The following is a 15,819-nucleotide window of genomic DNA, read 5'->3' as shown; positions in this document are numbered from 1 at the left end:
ACATTGGCTGACCATTGATTGAATTGGGGAACAGAATTCAAGCAGGCTGCTGTAAATTAGATTTATTTTCCCTGGAGGATATATACAACCATCCAAGGCATCCTTTAAATGACATTCATGTTAATTACTGTGCCAGTATGGTTAATCAAAGCCTGACCTGACTTCCTTATCCAGTATTGGCACAATTCAAACAAAAATGGCTGGATAGAAATGTTTTAAAACTTGTAATTCTGGCTAATGTCTCCTCTCTACTGCAGGGTTAAGTACTTTTATTTATACATTTTCTGCGATGTGGGTGTTACTGGCAAGACCAGCATTTATTATCCATCGCGAATCACCTTGAGAAGTGGTGGCAAGTCATATTTTTGAGTCATTATGTAGAATGCAGCTGAGTAAGATCTTAATTGATTTAGACGCAATGACAACTTGGAGTATTGGTACACTTCTGGCTGCCCCATTGCAGGAAGGATGTGTAGACTTTGGAAAGGGTGCAGACTTGGATTGTTTTCTTTGGAATGCCAAAGTTTATGGGGAGACATGGTGGAAGTATATACAATTATGAGAGACATAGATGGGGTAAAGAGTCAGAACTTTTTTTCCTCCCTGGATGGAAAAATCAAATACTAGAGGACATAGTTTTAAGATGAGAGGGGCAAAGTTTAAAGGCGACATGTGGGGCATGTTTAAAAAATATATATGCACAGAAGGTGGTGAATGCCTGGAGGGGGAGGATATTGTGGTCAAAAAGGCATGTTCCAGTGCTGTACTTTTCTATGTTCCATGTTGTCTTTCCAATTCGGGATGATGCCCATCTTGAAGGGGAATATGGAGATGATGTTATTTTCTTATACTAGTAGCTTGAGCGAGTAACTGCAGTGCATTTGGTAGATGGCAGGCATTGCAGCCACAACACAGCAGTGATAAAGGAGAAAAATATTTACAGTAGATAGTATCATTCAACTGGGCTGTTTTGTCCTGGATGGTGTTGAGCTTATTGAGTGGATTGTATTTTCAGCCCAGTGGGTGAGGGGAGAAAAAGCAGGATTTTTATTGTCTCAAAATAAAACAGCAATAGTGGCCATATTTTAGTCAGACTGTTTTTCACAGGTCAAGGTGTTATTGCCAAGAAATTAACAATGGCATAAGTTATGAGTTTACACAATTTTAGTTTATCCATGTATTCACAATTTCTAAATAAATACGCTTAAGAAAAGAAAACTGAACTCACTTTTCTGTAGGCTGTCTCGGAGCTGTGGCGATGTTGATGTGAGGTGGTGAGGAGGTGGTGATGCACTACAAGAAACACAATTACACATTTGAAATAGTCATTTGCTAAAGATGTTGACCCACTTTAATATTGTTTCACAAGTGCTATTCCCTATCTATGAAGCTAGGTTAAAATAATTGTCAGGTTATTTGGACAGAGAAGAATTACAAATCCAATTATTTGCACATTTGATATTAACAAACAAGCAGCCTATGTCTACTGTGATTACAAAAAAACAACTTTCATTTTGCAGTGAGCAATTTCATTACTCAGTATGCAATTTAGTAAACAGTGTGACCAAAAATTAAACTTGTCAAACAGGTCGGTTTGTAAAAAAGTATCCAGGCAACACTTCTTCCATAGTCTTTCTTAACAAAGGCTGTTTAAACATAAATTCTTATCCGAACATTTATTCTTGGTGCTTGGTAACATTTTTTTCTTATAATAACTCTTGCAAACTCCACCCCCCCCCCCCCCCCAAATTGATTACAGTCAAAAGTTGACTGCCGTAAACCCATTATCAATGCTTTTGAGAGATATCTGGAGGGTGTTCAAGAAGTAGTAAAAGTGACTGGATTCATCCTGCAAATTATGCGGCTTGTTAGGCGGCACAGTAGCGCAGCGGTAGAGTTGCTGCCTTACAGCGCCAGAGACCCGGGTTCAATATTGACTGCAGGTGCTGACTGTACGGAGTTTGTATGTCGTTCTCCCTGTGACCGCATGGGTTTTCTCCAGGTGCTCCAGTTTCCTCTCACACTCCATAGACATACAGGTTTATAGGTTAATTGACCCTGGTTGGAAGGCTAGTGCTAGTGTATGGGGTGATCGCTGTTCGGCGCGGACTAGGTGGTCCAAAAGACCTGTTTCCATGCTGTATCTCTAGTCTAAAATATAGTCCCTCAAAAGGTACGACATCAGTTACAAATTCCAGCCCATAAGTATATAATTCTCGTATCCTACACCTCCAAATTCTGAAAGCGCTGAACTATAATATCATAAAGTCTTGTGAGCACCCAGGCCTTTTGTTTATCTGGTAAGGTGACGATGCTTAATGTTTAAATGCAAGTGTAAGCGTGACATGTAACCAATGGAAAGACCCTGCCAAAGTAGCAGAAGGAAGCATTCATGAAAAACTAGAACTAGAAAATAGATTAGTAGTGCACTCAAGGTGCCACTTTCCCAGAACTGTCCAAATGTAAATTGTGAGGGGATAGATAGAAATGCTAGCATTTATTTCGAGATTACTAGAATTTAAAAACAGATTTGTAATGCTGAGGCTTTATAAAACACTGGTCAGACCGCATTTGGAGCAATGTGAACGGTTTTGGGCCCCACATCTAAGGAAGGATGTGCAGGTGTTGGAAAGGGTCCAGAGGAGGTTTATGAGAATGATCTCAGGAATGATTAACATCAGCGTTTGATGGCACAGGGCCTGTACTCGCTGGAGATTAGGATGAGAGGTCACCTCAAACTTACCAAATAATGAAAGGTCTGGATAGAGTTGATGTGGAGAGGATGTTTCCACTAGGACCAGAGGCCATAGCCTCAGAATAAAAGGACATACCTTTAGAAAGATGAGGAGGAATTTCTTTAGTCAGAGGGTAATGAATCTGTGGAATTCATTGCCATAGATGGCTGTGGAGGCTGTGGATATTTTTAAGGCAGAGATTGATAGATTATTGATTTGTATAAGTATCAGGGGTTATGGCAAGAAGACAGGAGAATGGAGTTGAGAGGGAAAGATAGAGATCAGCCATGATTGAATGGCGGAGTAGACTCGATGGGCCAAATAGTCTAATTCTGTTCCTATAACTTAAGAACTTACGAAATATAAAAGTTGTAAATTGGCAAGTTTTATTGATAGTCTATTTTTAGTTAATTATTCACAAAATGCTGGAATAACTCAGCAGGTTGTGAGTGCTACTCAACTACTCATGCTGTAGTAACTCGAGACCCGAAATGTCACCCATTCCTTCTCTCCTGAGATGCTGCCTGACCTGCTGAGTTACTCCAGCATTTTGTGAATAAATACCTTTGATTTGTACCAGCATCTGCAGTTATTTTCTTACACTATTTTTAGTTAATGTTCATTTCTAGTCAGATTTTATCATTCTTGAATATTATATTACTCAAAATGAGGAATACCATATAACATGCTGGCATGATCAAACCACCAGGTCATCCCGATATTAAACTGGAATCAAATAAGAACAGTTTTTTAAAAGAACATTTGCTTCTATTGTACAGAAATGGACATAGCTGGATTTGGTGTAATTCCCTGAACTGCAAAGTCCAATTGACTTGCTCATAATATAATTTTAGCTGCTCTAAAGTGAGCTTAGCTTTTCTGTAAACATACCCCAAGTATTATAAATGCAAGGTCACCCACTGACATCCATTATTCTTTCATATTGCTTGAAAAAATAACAGAATAACAGCAGAAAATATGTTTATTAAAGTTCTGTATCTCTGGTATCTCTGATTTTGGTATTGGTATCTCTGATACCAATTGATAATGATAAATTCAAACAAAGAGGTTTCTCAGATCCCTCCAGGGCAAAAATTTATAATGTAGCTTATGCACATACAGACTGAGCTGCACAATAGCTTAACAAGTCCACGTTGTCCACACATAATACCTTCATGTCCTCATCTAGAGCAGGAGTGATGATAAATAGTTCTAAGTTTTAAATGACAATGGCCAATGCTTCTTAGTGGAAATAAAATACTGCAAAACTTCTACATTTATAAATGGCAATCACTGACGTCTTACTGGGTCCATCTTTCAGATAAGAGTAAAAAGCAGTCTGTCACTCATATGATTAGTTCCCATAGTAACATTACAACTGGCTTATTTATTGTTATTTTTGTGTCATGGCGAAGTGGAATTGACAACTACATTCATTCCTTATTTTTCAACAATAAATAAACAATGTGAATGTACATTATTCTATGAATATTAATATCCCAGTTTACTTTGAAGCTGTGGCAGCAAATCACTTCAGAGCACGTTCAAGTTGCATAAATGAGGTTACCTTATTACACTCCAGAAACATGGACTACTAAGTGCCTCCCCTCACCCTCATCACAGTTGTTGTGGATATTTGTTAACCCCCAAACCCCCACCCATCCACAACTTAACATCCCATAGAAAAGTAACAGGCTTTGGATCAGTAATAACCACTAATGACACAAATAAAGTATCAACATCTGGAGAACGTAGAGATTGGTCTTATCTGTATGGGTTCATGGTGTATTTCAGTTACATCTTTATAAGTACATTTAGAGACAAGTTTAATGAGGAGTTATAATGATTATGTTAAAAAGATAGAATTATTGTCATAGTTGTGTAGGTTATAAAAACCTCAAGTAGGTTGAGAGAACTGATACATACCTTGGAGGAGAGGCTGGTGGTGTGCAGAAGATTTGCATCGTTGAATAATATGGAGTCTTCATTAGAGCTTGGATGAGGTTGGGCCTGTACTGTGGGTCTACACACCACAGTGAGCCTTTCCCAACAGGCTATCAGAGACAAATGACAAAGAGCAGATTATTTCATTTACACACAGTTAAACACCAACCACCAGCTACAATCTAGAACAAAACAAAAGAAAACAGGTTAATGGACCAAATTTCAACATGGTCTGTTAACACTGTACTTAATGCAACTCATCGCTTTATTTCAGTCACTCAAGTCAGTTATTTCCTTACCAATAATACTGGTCTTTAAATCTATTCCTCTTCTGAAAGTGTTTTGAATTGAGTTACTCCAGCATTTTGTGAATAAATACCTTCGATTTGTACCAGCATCTGCAGTTATTTTCTTACACCTGAAAATGTTAACTGCTCCACAAATAAGTTTATTGAAAGCTGACCTATGCAACACCTGATACTCCCAAATATTCAGAAAGTTCCAAAATGGCTTTAATAAGTGATAATAATTTTTCCTTAACAAACTTATGGTTGGCTTGAGATATATATTTTTTAAACAGCCTTACGTACTTTAATTTTATTTCACAGCATCAAGGTACACCATAGGCCATTTGGCTCCAAGAGCTTCTCCCAGCTCTACTTTGTCTAATCAGATATCCCTTTCTTCCCTGAATCATTTTGTTGTCCCTTAAATGTGTTGATGTTATGGCTGCATTCGCTCCTCCATGTGATAAGGCATTCTAATAATTCTTTGAAAAATAAGTTCCAATTGAAGTCCCCAACTTAGATGTTTTTTCTCTAGTTTGTATTCACTCAATGCATCGCCTCATCAAGTCTTTCAAAATTGGCATTATCTTGACCATATACCAAGTACTCAGTGTAATTTATCCAAGTGTCAATGCAGGTTTAACATTTATGTGTCCCTTAAGAAAGAAACCCAACTATGCATTTACTTTTTGTGCAGCCTTATTAATCTGTTTTACTAATTTTCAAAGAACTTTCCAGACCGCTTTACCATGTGGGACCTTGTCACACAGCATGCTAAAGTCCACGTGGACAGAATCTGTCACCCTACCCTTGTAAATCCTCTTGGTCACCTCTTCAAAAAAGCTCAAATTCAAGGGAGAATATTTCCCATGCATAAAGGCATACTGACTAATCAGTTTTTGCCCTCCAAATGTAGGTAGATCCTGTACCTCAAAATTCTCTCCAGTAACTTCCCAACACAAATGTTTTATTCACCGGCCTGTACATCCCTGGCTTGTCCTTGCACCTTAAATTAAGGAACGTCACAGCCACCTCTAGTCTTACCATACCTTTTCTGTGACTAAAGATGCATATAGGGGAATTTCTTCCCCTCCCTTCCCACAATGTCCTACGTCACTTGATTTATTCACTTGGGTTTTATCCATCATAACGTGCCTTCAGACTTTGTCTTTTAATTTTATCTATGTATTCTCTTCACTCTTTGCCACTTAAAACAAATATTTCCTATCTTATATATCTGGTTCCATTCCCATCCCCATCAAATTAACTTTATTCTAATCGGTTAGTTTGATTTTTCTCTTATAGACATCTTTCTCAACTGTTATTTCATCATGATAGCCATTGCCAAGATATGTTACTCCATGTTTACTTCCCACATCTGGGCACAGTTCCTCATCTTGAGATTTTTACATACTGGATAAGAAAAAATTTAACATTGCACGCTGCGTCTGTTTGTATTGGTCCAAGTTATTGAAAATTATAAGGAAACAGGAGATTGTAGAAAAATGCTCCAAATTACCTGAACATCAAAAAACTAGATGCTGGAAATCTGATATAAAAGCAGAAAAAGCTCACTCTTCAGGTCAAAGACCCTTTACTGGAACTACGTTAAAGACTTGAAACAGAGACCCTATTTTTCTATTCAGAGAGGTTGCTTGACCTGCTGAGTTCTGCTTTTTTTTTTACCCAAACTGGAAAGTAGAAATCCTGTCTGCTAATCAGACACTGATGTATTTCTTTAGTTCAGTGTCAGATTGTTGGCAGGCACACTGGTATAATGCTCAAATTAGGTGTGACGTCATAATTGCGACAGAAGATAAACTGAATTGATTGAAAGAGACAGCGCGGAAACAAACTCTTTGGCCCACCAAGTCCATGCTGTCCATTAATCATCCATTCACACTAGTTCCATATTCTCCCACTTTCGTATCCTCTCCCTGCACACGCTATGGAGGCCAATTAACCTACCAACCCACATGTGGGATGTAGGAGGACACAGGAGCACCCAGAATAAATCCATGCAGTCACAGGGAGAATGTGCAAACTCCACACTGACAGCATCCAAGGTCAGGGTAGAACCCTGGTCTCTGGCACTGTGAGGCAACAGCTCTACCAACTGCACCACTGATCCGCTGTAATTAATTGCTTGAATCATGAATAGGCAATGATTCAATAATGACCGACTTTAGCCAAAAATAAAGGCATGTGTGAAACACTTTTGGAAGCAGCACAGCACTGTTGAAGGGAAGTAATTGGAAATAAGGCAAACAAGCACAATCCTAATGAATAGCTTTTCCAATTAAAGATCATTGAAATACTGGAATCATTTTTTTATTTCGGTAAAGTAAAACTGTTACTTGTTTATTAATTTCAACAAACTTGCAAGCTTAGTGATATCCGAAGTGTGCAACAGCTTTATCTTCCTGTGCTATTCTTCAAATATGACCAAGACAGTGAATGTACATGTGTGTGTGTGAACAAGTGTAGTGTGGGAATGGAATCTCACCATCAGCAATGCCACAGTCAGCTATGCCATAAGAAAATAATAGTTTATGTCCTAATAAGGATGACTATTTCAAGAGTAGCTTTATGTGCAAAATACTTTGGACAGTGCAAATTTATTTTTCATTGCCCTGTTCTGACATGGTTCAGTCAATGTCAAAATCACCAGGACTAATGTTCGTACTCCAAATCTCCACACTGGCTATGAGACTGTTGCACTGTCGAAGAAGTCATCTTTCAGATGAGACATTAAACTTAAGTCTTGTTTGGTTTCTGGGATGGGTGTTGAAGATGCAATGGTATTATTTTGAAGAGGAGGGAAGTTGTCGCCAGTGTCCTGGACAAAATGTGTGCCCTAGCTAACTCCACTAAATTGTCCAATTATCTGAAATAAATTATCACAATAATCCTGGAGATACTCTTTGAAAATAGCTCACCATGTTTTTTTTCAGTCATTTTCAGGATGACACTGCCAATGCCAGAATTTATTGCTGATCCACCAAATGCCCTTGAGAAGGCGGTGTGAGCCACCTTCTTTAACCGCTATGATCCTTCTGGTGAAGGTACTCCTACAGTGCGATTGGGAAGGAAGTTCAAGCATTTATACTGTGACATTGAAGAACTGCCAAATAGAGTAATAGAATGATACAGTGTGGAAGCAGGTCTTTCGCCCCATAACTCTCCAAATCCTTCCTGTCCATAAATAACCATTCCCTCCTTCATAAGTAATCACACAGCCTACCTAGACTTTTGGCCACCCCATATTTTATTTTTCAATTTCCAGTTGCATTTTCCTTCTCCTGAAACGAATCAGTCTTTGATTCACAGTGAATTTTATAAAAGCTGTTCAAAAAAAATTTACACAAAAAAAAAATCAATTGTAAGAAATAAAAACAGGAAGTGCTGGAAATACACTGCAGGTCAGGCAAACACTATGGAGAAGAAAGTAAAGTAAATGTTTCGGGTAAATGAAGACATCAGAACCGGAGAATTGAAAAAATAAGTGTGTTTTGACTTGAAGTCAATTTTGATACATCAATTTCCGTTGTCAGAAATGTAACAAATACAGTGAGGCACAACATTGATGAATGTAATTTAATATCCTTGCCCTTGGCTGTATCGTCAAGGACATGTGGCACATGGAAAGCCTGTGGAAGAATAAAACCAAAGAAGAGTTATTCTCCACAGCCCTGGCCATTTCCTTGATTTCCAGTTGCTGGTGACTAGTCAATCCTGCTGATGCAGATATATCCTCAAGAAGAAAAATTACGTCTAGTTTTAAATACAACCTATTTTCTTGAACTCCATATGGAAGATTACATTTTCTTTTTACAGAAAATGGTGGGGGTGGGGGGGATGGTGATGTCCAGGCTGCGCTAACATCTTCAAAGTAGGCATAGCTGGAGAGCAGGAGTCTCAAGGAGGGTCGCGATCCAAAACGTCACCTATTCCTTTCTCCAGAGATGCTGCCTGAACAACCAAATTACTCCAGCATTGTGTGTCTATCTTGGTTTAACATCCATTTGCCATCTCAAAATGCCCTTCTACAGAACTGTCACTGCCATTTCACAGAGCAATTAATTATCAACCACTCTGGTGGATGTGAAGTCACATTTAAGACAGAACACAAGAATGGTAGTTTCCTTCCCAGACATATGTGTGAACCATATGGATTTTTACTAGTATGTGTCATTGTCATGTTCACTAATACTTATGTTAGCTTTCAATTTCAGATTTAATTTCATAAATTGAGGTTTAAATTCCCCCAGCCTCCCTGACAAAATTCAACGTCATACTTCTGGATTAATAATCCATGTCTTTGGAATACAAATTATATTGCAGATGCTGGAATCTGGAACAAAAACAGAAAATGCTGGAAGAATTCAGCCAGTCGAGTATCATTTATAGAAAAGGGAGCCAGGTCCTCAGATCAGGGTATTGTGCATTATAGAGCATTATAGAGCATAATGCATTATAGTGCATAATTGTGCATTAGGATTCAATGGTTTTTGCACTCTTATTTCTTTCTCCAGTAAGATGGCTTTCTGTAAACAAATATTTTCTCCAAAGCATGGAAGCAGGCATTTATGTATTGTGGAAATGCCACATTTCTTTGGAGCTTGCATAAAAAATATGTTCCCATCTTCAACATTGTGAATAAACAAGTCCGAAACAATTAGCACAGCCTTTTGAGATGCATCACAACATTTAAGCCATACGAAGTCAGGCTTAATCGGAAATAAAACTACTGGCTCGTATTATGATGTATTGCCAAATTAAGCTTCTGCTTTGCTCTCTCCTCACAACACCAGTTTAATATTATCTAAAGCTTTTCCAGTCCCCAAACATTAATGCTGTCCTTTCTTAGGGTGGTTGGAGCTTGAAATAAGTTTCCATTCTTTACTGGCAAGTTAAGCTGTTGTTACAGGTAACAGTTCTCACTCTTTTAAACTGTCGATCACTATCACATTTGCCCAGTGGATACATACATTTCTTTTCACCCCATCTTGTTCTTAGTAAATATGTTATTCATCACAGTTACATTAAAAAAAACCTTTGCTCAACATATGTTGTTTTGTTTACACACAATGCAAACAATACCACTCTCTATTCCTTTTCTCTAGAGATGCTGTCTGACTCGTTGTGTTACTCCAGCTTTTTGTGTCTATCTTCGGTTTAAACCAGCATCTGCACATCCTTCCTACACATAAACAGTAGTTTTGACGGGTGTGAAGATCCCTACTCCCATTGACCTAGTTGTGATTGACTCACAGTTACAGGGTGCATTGCACCGCAAAATCTTCATTCGCGCAAATCTAGCCATCGACTAGAAAATAGTGACGCTATAAAATACATACTCAAGAACATAGTCTCACTGTTAAAGCCTGCATGCTTGCAGTTCATTATTAAAAGTACCATAATAAAGATTAGGCAATCTCAGCGAGAGAAATCTACACAATTCCCAACGAGGGTTGAAGGAGTACATTTTTGTTGAATAAGAGACAGGTAAAAAATCCTAAATGCACCACTTTTACATGTAACTGGCCATTAGATGGCCTGACTCAAGAACAAATTTTGACAAGCAGGAAGCACATGCATTAATACTCTTATCCAGTTTAAGCCAGATCAGTCATGTATTATGTTACTGGCAGGTCACAAACTGATAGAGCCGAAGGAAATGTTACCATAGCAACTCAAAACCAGGCCACAAAATGAAACCCACACCCGGTAAGCAACTTCCTGACTGTTTTGCAAATATATCCAATCTCAAAAATGATTTTATTTACAATTATAATGAAGCAGCATTAAAATTCTAGCATCAAACTCTGAAAATAAAAATCAGGAAATATTTGTAAATAGAAAAACAACCAAAGTTCTGCAATTTTCAATCTGGACACATTGCAGTACACAGTAGCCTGGTGCTCTGTGAAGCCAACGCCTCACATCTGTCAAAGATCCTGCCACAGGACCATTACATCTACAGAGGCTTTTCAGTCTACCTGACCAATAATCATAGTAACCAGGTTAGGTAGGTAACTATTTATTACTATCAACAAACTGGCAAATGATGAAATTCAAATATTTAACCCAAGACGACATACATATCAAATACAATCTAAGACTGATCACTAACTTAACCTATTAGCTGATTGTTAACCTCAAATCATCCAGAATTGCTGCTTCTGACTATTGAATTCCATTGCAATGTTAATATTTAAGAAGATATGCCCATATTCTTTTAAATTATTTTTATTTAATTTAAACAACCTCACTGTACAAGATGAAAAGGTGCATGCCAGCTCTAGGTGATTATGTCAATGAACTGGCCACAGTATTGGGAATGATACAACAAAAACGTGCAAAGAAATAGTGACATTTAGTTTGAATAAATACCCCAAGTTGTTTCAAAGAACGTAATTAAATAAATAGGTGCCAGGGCCAAGAAGCGAATAAATGGCAGTGATGGGCAAGTGGAAGGAAGCAGGAAGAGAATTTTCAATGTGATGTTTCGACTTGCATGGCATGGTTGACAAGGGGAGCAGCAATAGAGAATTTTATTTTGGAAATGTATTCCTGTTTATCATGCCAATTACTGATAATTGTATTCTCTGTTTCTGGTTTAGTCCGAAGCAAATTGCATGTTCTTTTTCCTCCCCTCCAATCATAAGATCAAATGCCATGAGTTTAGGCACATGTCGACAGCGCAGTGTGGCCGTCTGGCATGCCATTCTTTCTGTTTGGAAACAAGGAACAGCAGATGCTAGTTTACAAAAAAAGACTGTTGGGGTAACTCAGCGGGTCAGGCAGCATTTCTAGAGAATATGAACAGATGATATTTCGGTTTGGGACCTTTCTTCAGACAGATTAGTGGTGGGGTGGGGGTGTTAGAAAGTTGGAAGAGAGGAAAGAAAGCATAAAGCCTGGCAGATAATAGGTTGGTACATGTGAGGGAGGGTTTTTAAAAAATAGGCAGATGGGGGACAAAGGCCAAGTTGAAAAGACAGAAAGTGTGAGACAAAAGGATTGGAGAATTGCATCTTGTGAAGATAGAGGAAGGAATGGAGGTGGAAGGGAAAAATAGGTGCAAATCCAGGTGGGGCACGGGAAGAAGGGGGAGGAGTAGGGTTATGTAGTTATGTAAAGTTGGAGGCACGGTAGCGCAGCGGTAGAGTTGCTGCTTTACAGCGAATGCAGCGCCGGAGACTCAGGTTCGATCCTGACTACGGGTGCTGCACTGTAAGGAGTTTGTACGTTCTCCCCGTGACCTGCGTGGGTTTTCTCCGAGATCTTCGGTTTCCTCCCACACTCCAAAGACGTACAGGTGTGTAGGTTAATTGGCTGGGTAAATGTAAAAATTGTCCCTAGTGGGTGTAGGATAGTGTTAATGTACGGGGATCGCTGGGCGGCACGGACTTGGAGGGCCGAAAAGGCCTGTTTCCGGCTGTATATATATGATATGCTGTTCCTTCATTTTGTGAGTGGTCTCACTCTGGTAGTGAAGGAGACCCAGGACAAAAAGGTCATTATGGGAATGGGAAGAGAGTTAAAATGGGTACAATCCAGGAGATCCAGTAGGCCTTAGCAGACCAAGTACAAGTTTGGTGAAATGGTCACCCATGTCCACATTTGGTCTTGCTGATGTAAACATCCGGAACACCGGATGCAGTAGATGAGGTTAGAGGACATGCTTGTGAACCAGTCTCACCTGGACAGACTGCTGGTGTCGTTGGATAGAGGTGAGGGAGGAAGTGCAAGGACAGGTGTTACATGTCTTGCAGTCGAGGTGCAAAGTGCAAGGTGATTTGGGTGTGAAGGAATGCGTTAACCATGGAGTTGCAGAGGGAGCTGTCTCTGTGGAAGGTGGAAAGAGATGTGATTGGTGGTGGGATCATGTTGGAAGTGATGGAAATGACGAAGGATCAGGGGAACTATTTTTGTTCCGTCTGGGAGCGAGAGTAGATCTATGGAACACAGAGGAGACGCGGGTGAGGGATCCATCTGTGAAGGCAGGGGGGAACCATGTTTACTAAAGAACAAGGACATCTCGGATGTCTTAGAATGGAAAGCCTCATCTTGGGGGCAGATGCAATGGAGACAGAGAAATTGAGAGATAGGGATATCGTCTTTGCAAGAGGCTGGGTGGGAGGAATTGTAGTCCAGATAACTGTGGGAGTTGGTAAGTTTGTTGTAGACCTCTGTTGATAGCCTGTTCCCCGTGATAGAGATGGAGAGATGAAGAAAGGGGAGAGAGGTGTCAGAGATAAGTGAAATTGAGGGCAGGAGAAAGTTGGTGGTACAGTTAGTGAAATCAACAAGTTCTGCACGGGTGCAGGAGGCAGCCAGGATCCAGTCGTCGATGTAGCAGAGAAAGAATTGGGGGACAGTGCCAGTGTACATTTGGAACAAGGACTGTTCGATGTAACCAACAAAAACGCTGGCCTATACGAGTGCCCATGCCACACCTTTAACTTGAAAAAAGTGAGGAGTCACAAGAGAAGTTGTTGAGGGTGATAACAAGTTCCACCAGGTTGTGGAGAGTATCAGCAGAGGGAAATTTATTTGAGCTCTGTTCAAGAAAGAACTGGAGGGCCTCGAGACCTTCTTGGTGGGGGATTGAGGTGTAAAGAGACTGGAGGCCCATGGGGGCCTGAAAACTGAAAGTTACTGAAGAGTCGAGGACCATGTGAGGGGTCTCTGATGTAGGTGGGAAGGGACTGGACAAGGAGAGGACAGGACACACCATCCCCCACAATATAGCAACAGTGTACTCTACTACAAGTTTCAGGTCCTTCATTGTACACACGAGTCAAAAGCCTTACGCGAGATGATGCATACAATGTTAAAGGGTTTCATCCCTGTCCTTAAATTGTAGGTTTACTTGCTCTGTCCAACCATTTATTGCAAGAGTAGAATCTTGCCTGTTGCTTTTTGATTATTTGTAAACATCTAATACATGGACTTATCAACATGCAGTTGTGTAACTAGAATTTTTCTGTGGACTTCCATTTATGTTGTACCTTCCCACCCGTACATGGAGTAGAATCACCAGTCTTAATGTGTAGTATCATCTGTCAACAGTTTTCACAAAAGTGAACTTATCTTGCAGTGCAGAAATTGGCCCTTCCCTGCATTCATGCAAACTGTTTTGCCAGTCTACGATAATTCCATTTGCCTGCACTGGGACTAGATCCTTCTAGGCCTTGCATATTTAAGTGTCTGTCTAAATGCTTTTTACACGTAGTAATTGTATCTGACTTCCAACTTCACTTGCAGTGATTTCCAGATACAGAGTTATAAACATAGAAATTAGCTCTTTGCCTAACATCCAAGCCTATCTGTACAAATCTCATTTTGTGTTTGGCCAATATCCTTCTAAACCGTTCTTATGCAGGTATTCATCTGAATGTCTTTTACCATTGCATTTGTACGTGCCTCTACCGCCTTCTCAAGCAGCCTGATCCATTTGCTGATGACCATGTGTGTAAAAAAATAACCTGCCCCTCAGATTCCCTTTAAATCTTCCCTCTCACAGCTTAAACCTTTGCGCTCCCCCCAAACCCCCCCCCCTACATACATTGGGAAAAAGATCTCCCCTATCTATGTACCTCATCATTTTATAAACCTGTTTCAGATATCAATCATTCACTATATTAAAAAAACACCCTTCAAATCCACTTTAAAATTCCTACCTCTCAGCTTTAACCGATTCCCTTCTGCGTTTAATACCGTTACTATGGGGGAAAAGATCTTGACTGTATAACCCATCTATACCTCTCAGTCTTAGGTGCTGGCTCGAAGGGCTGAATGGCCTACTTCTGCACCTATTGTCTTGTCTTTTTAACCTATCAGCTCACTTTTCAATCTCCTTCTCTCCAGGGAAACAGGAATAGCCTCTACAATCTCTCCCCATAACCAAAATCCTCCCATCCAGGCAACATCCTGGTAAAACTCCTCTTGACTCTCTCCAGCACATTGACAATCTTCCTATAGTGTGGCAACCAGAACTGCACACAGAAATCCAAGTGAGTCCTAACCAGTGTTTTGTCAATGTTCTATCGACCTTCTCTTTTTATTACTGTAAATATTTACAAACACAACAGAGAAGATATGGGGGGGGGGGGGGGGATTGTGAAATGCAGACTTTTTGGGGCATTTAAAAAAATCTGATATCTGTACTTCGAAAAGACTAAATTGTGGGGAAATGGTTAGTTTAGTTACAAACATTTAATGTTTCAGAAATCACACTTGAAGGGACACAAGATAAAACTGTAATAGTTCACTACTGAGCAGTCGTATGAAAAGACGTCAGTCCCTTCCTATTATTTTTTTTGATAATCTAATCTTCCTCCTGTTAGAAAAATGTGGCTGCCAACTTGAAGGTCTATTCAATAACATACACATGGAATTCCATCAAAACCAGTAATCTTTTGTTGCAATCATTTTTAGGAACTATTTTCATCTGGTACTTGTAGTGGATTTCATTTACACAAGTTGAGAACTCCTCCAGTAGACCCCCTCCATTTTGTCCATTCTAAATTTTGCAGCTCCTATTTCAAGAAGCAAGGAAAGTTTAACATAGTAAAATTATGTCATCAACTAGCATGTACTGAACAAGAACCTTGAGCTCATTTTCACTAATTGCTTTCATGTGCTGAAATTCTCAGCAGTACACAGCTCAGATCAGCAAATTTACACAGATCAGAACTCAAATCTAGGGTCTAAATTATGGATGTTGCTCAGCACCCCATTTACCAGCCAAGCAATTAACAGTCTATCTTGACATTCACATGTAGAAAGAAGGAACTGCTGATGCTGGTTTACAAAAAAAAAACTGCTGGAGTAACTCAGCG

At 39.5% G+C, this 15,819-nt stretch overlaps 1 protein-coding gene across 1 annotated transcript in view; it reads right to left on the bottom strand.

Annotated features, from left to right (window-relative positions):
* The window catches only part of LOC144596566 (forkhead box protein N2-like), a 35,196-nt gene that overhangs the window by 6,425 nt on the left and 12,952 nt on the right, over positions 1–15,819 (bottom strand). The window contains exons 4-5 of the mRNA XM_078405024.1: positions 4,662–4,789; positions 1,229–1,293 (exon numbers count right to left, since the gene is read on the bottom strand). Coding sequence (XP_078261150.1) covers positions 1,229–1,293; positions 4,662–4,789 — 193 coding nt within the window. The remainder of the gene's footprint in view (positions 1–1,228; positions 1,294–4,661; positions 4,790–15,819) is intronic.

The sequence above is a fragment of the Rhinoraja longicauda genome, chromosome 9 (assembly GCF_053455715.1).
Source record: "Rhinoraja longicauda isolate Sanriku21f chromosome 9, sRhiLon1.1, whole genome shotgun sequence".
In the NCBI taxonomy this organism is placed as follows: domain Eukaryota; kingdom Metazoa; phylum Chordata; class Chondrichthyes; order Rajiformes; family Arhynchobatidae; genus Rhinoraja; species Rhinoraja longicauda.
This window is presented reverse-complemented; position numbering and strand designations above follow the sequence as displayed.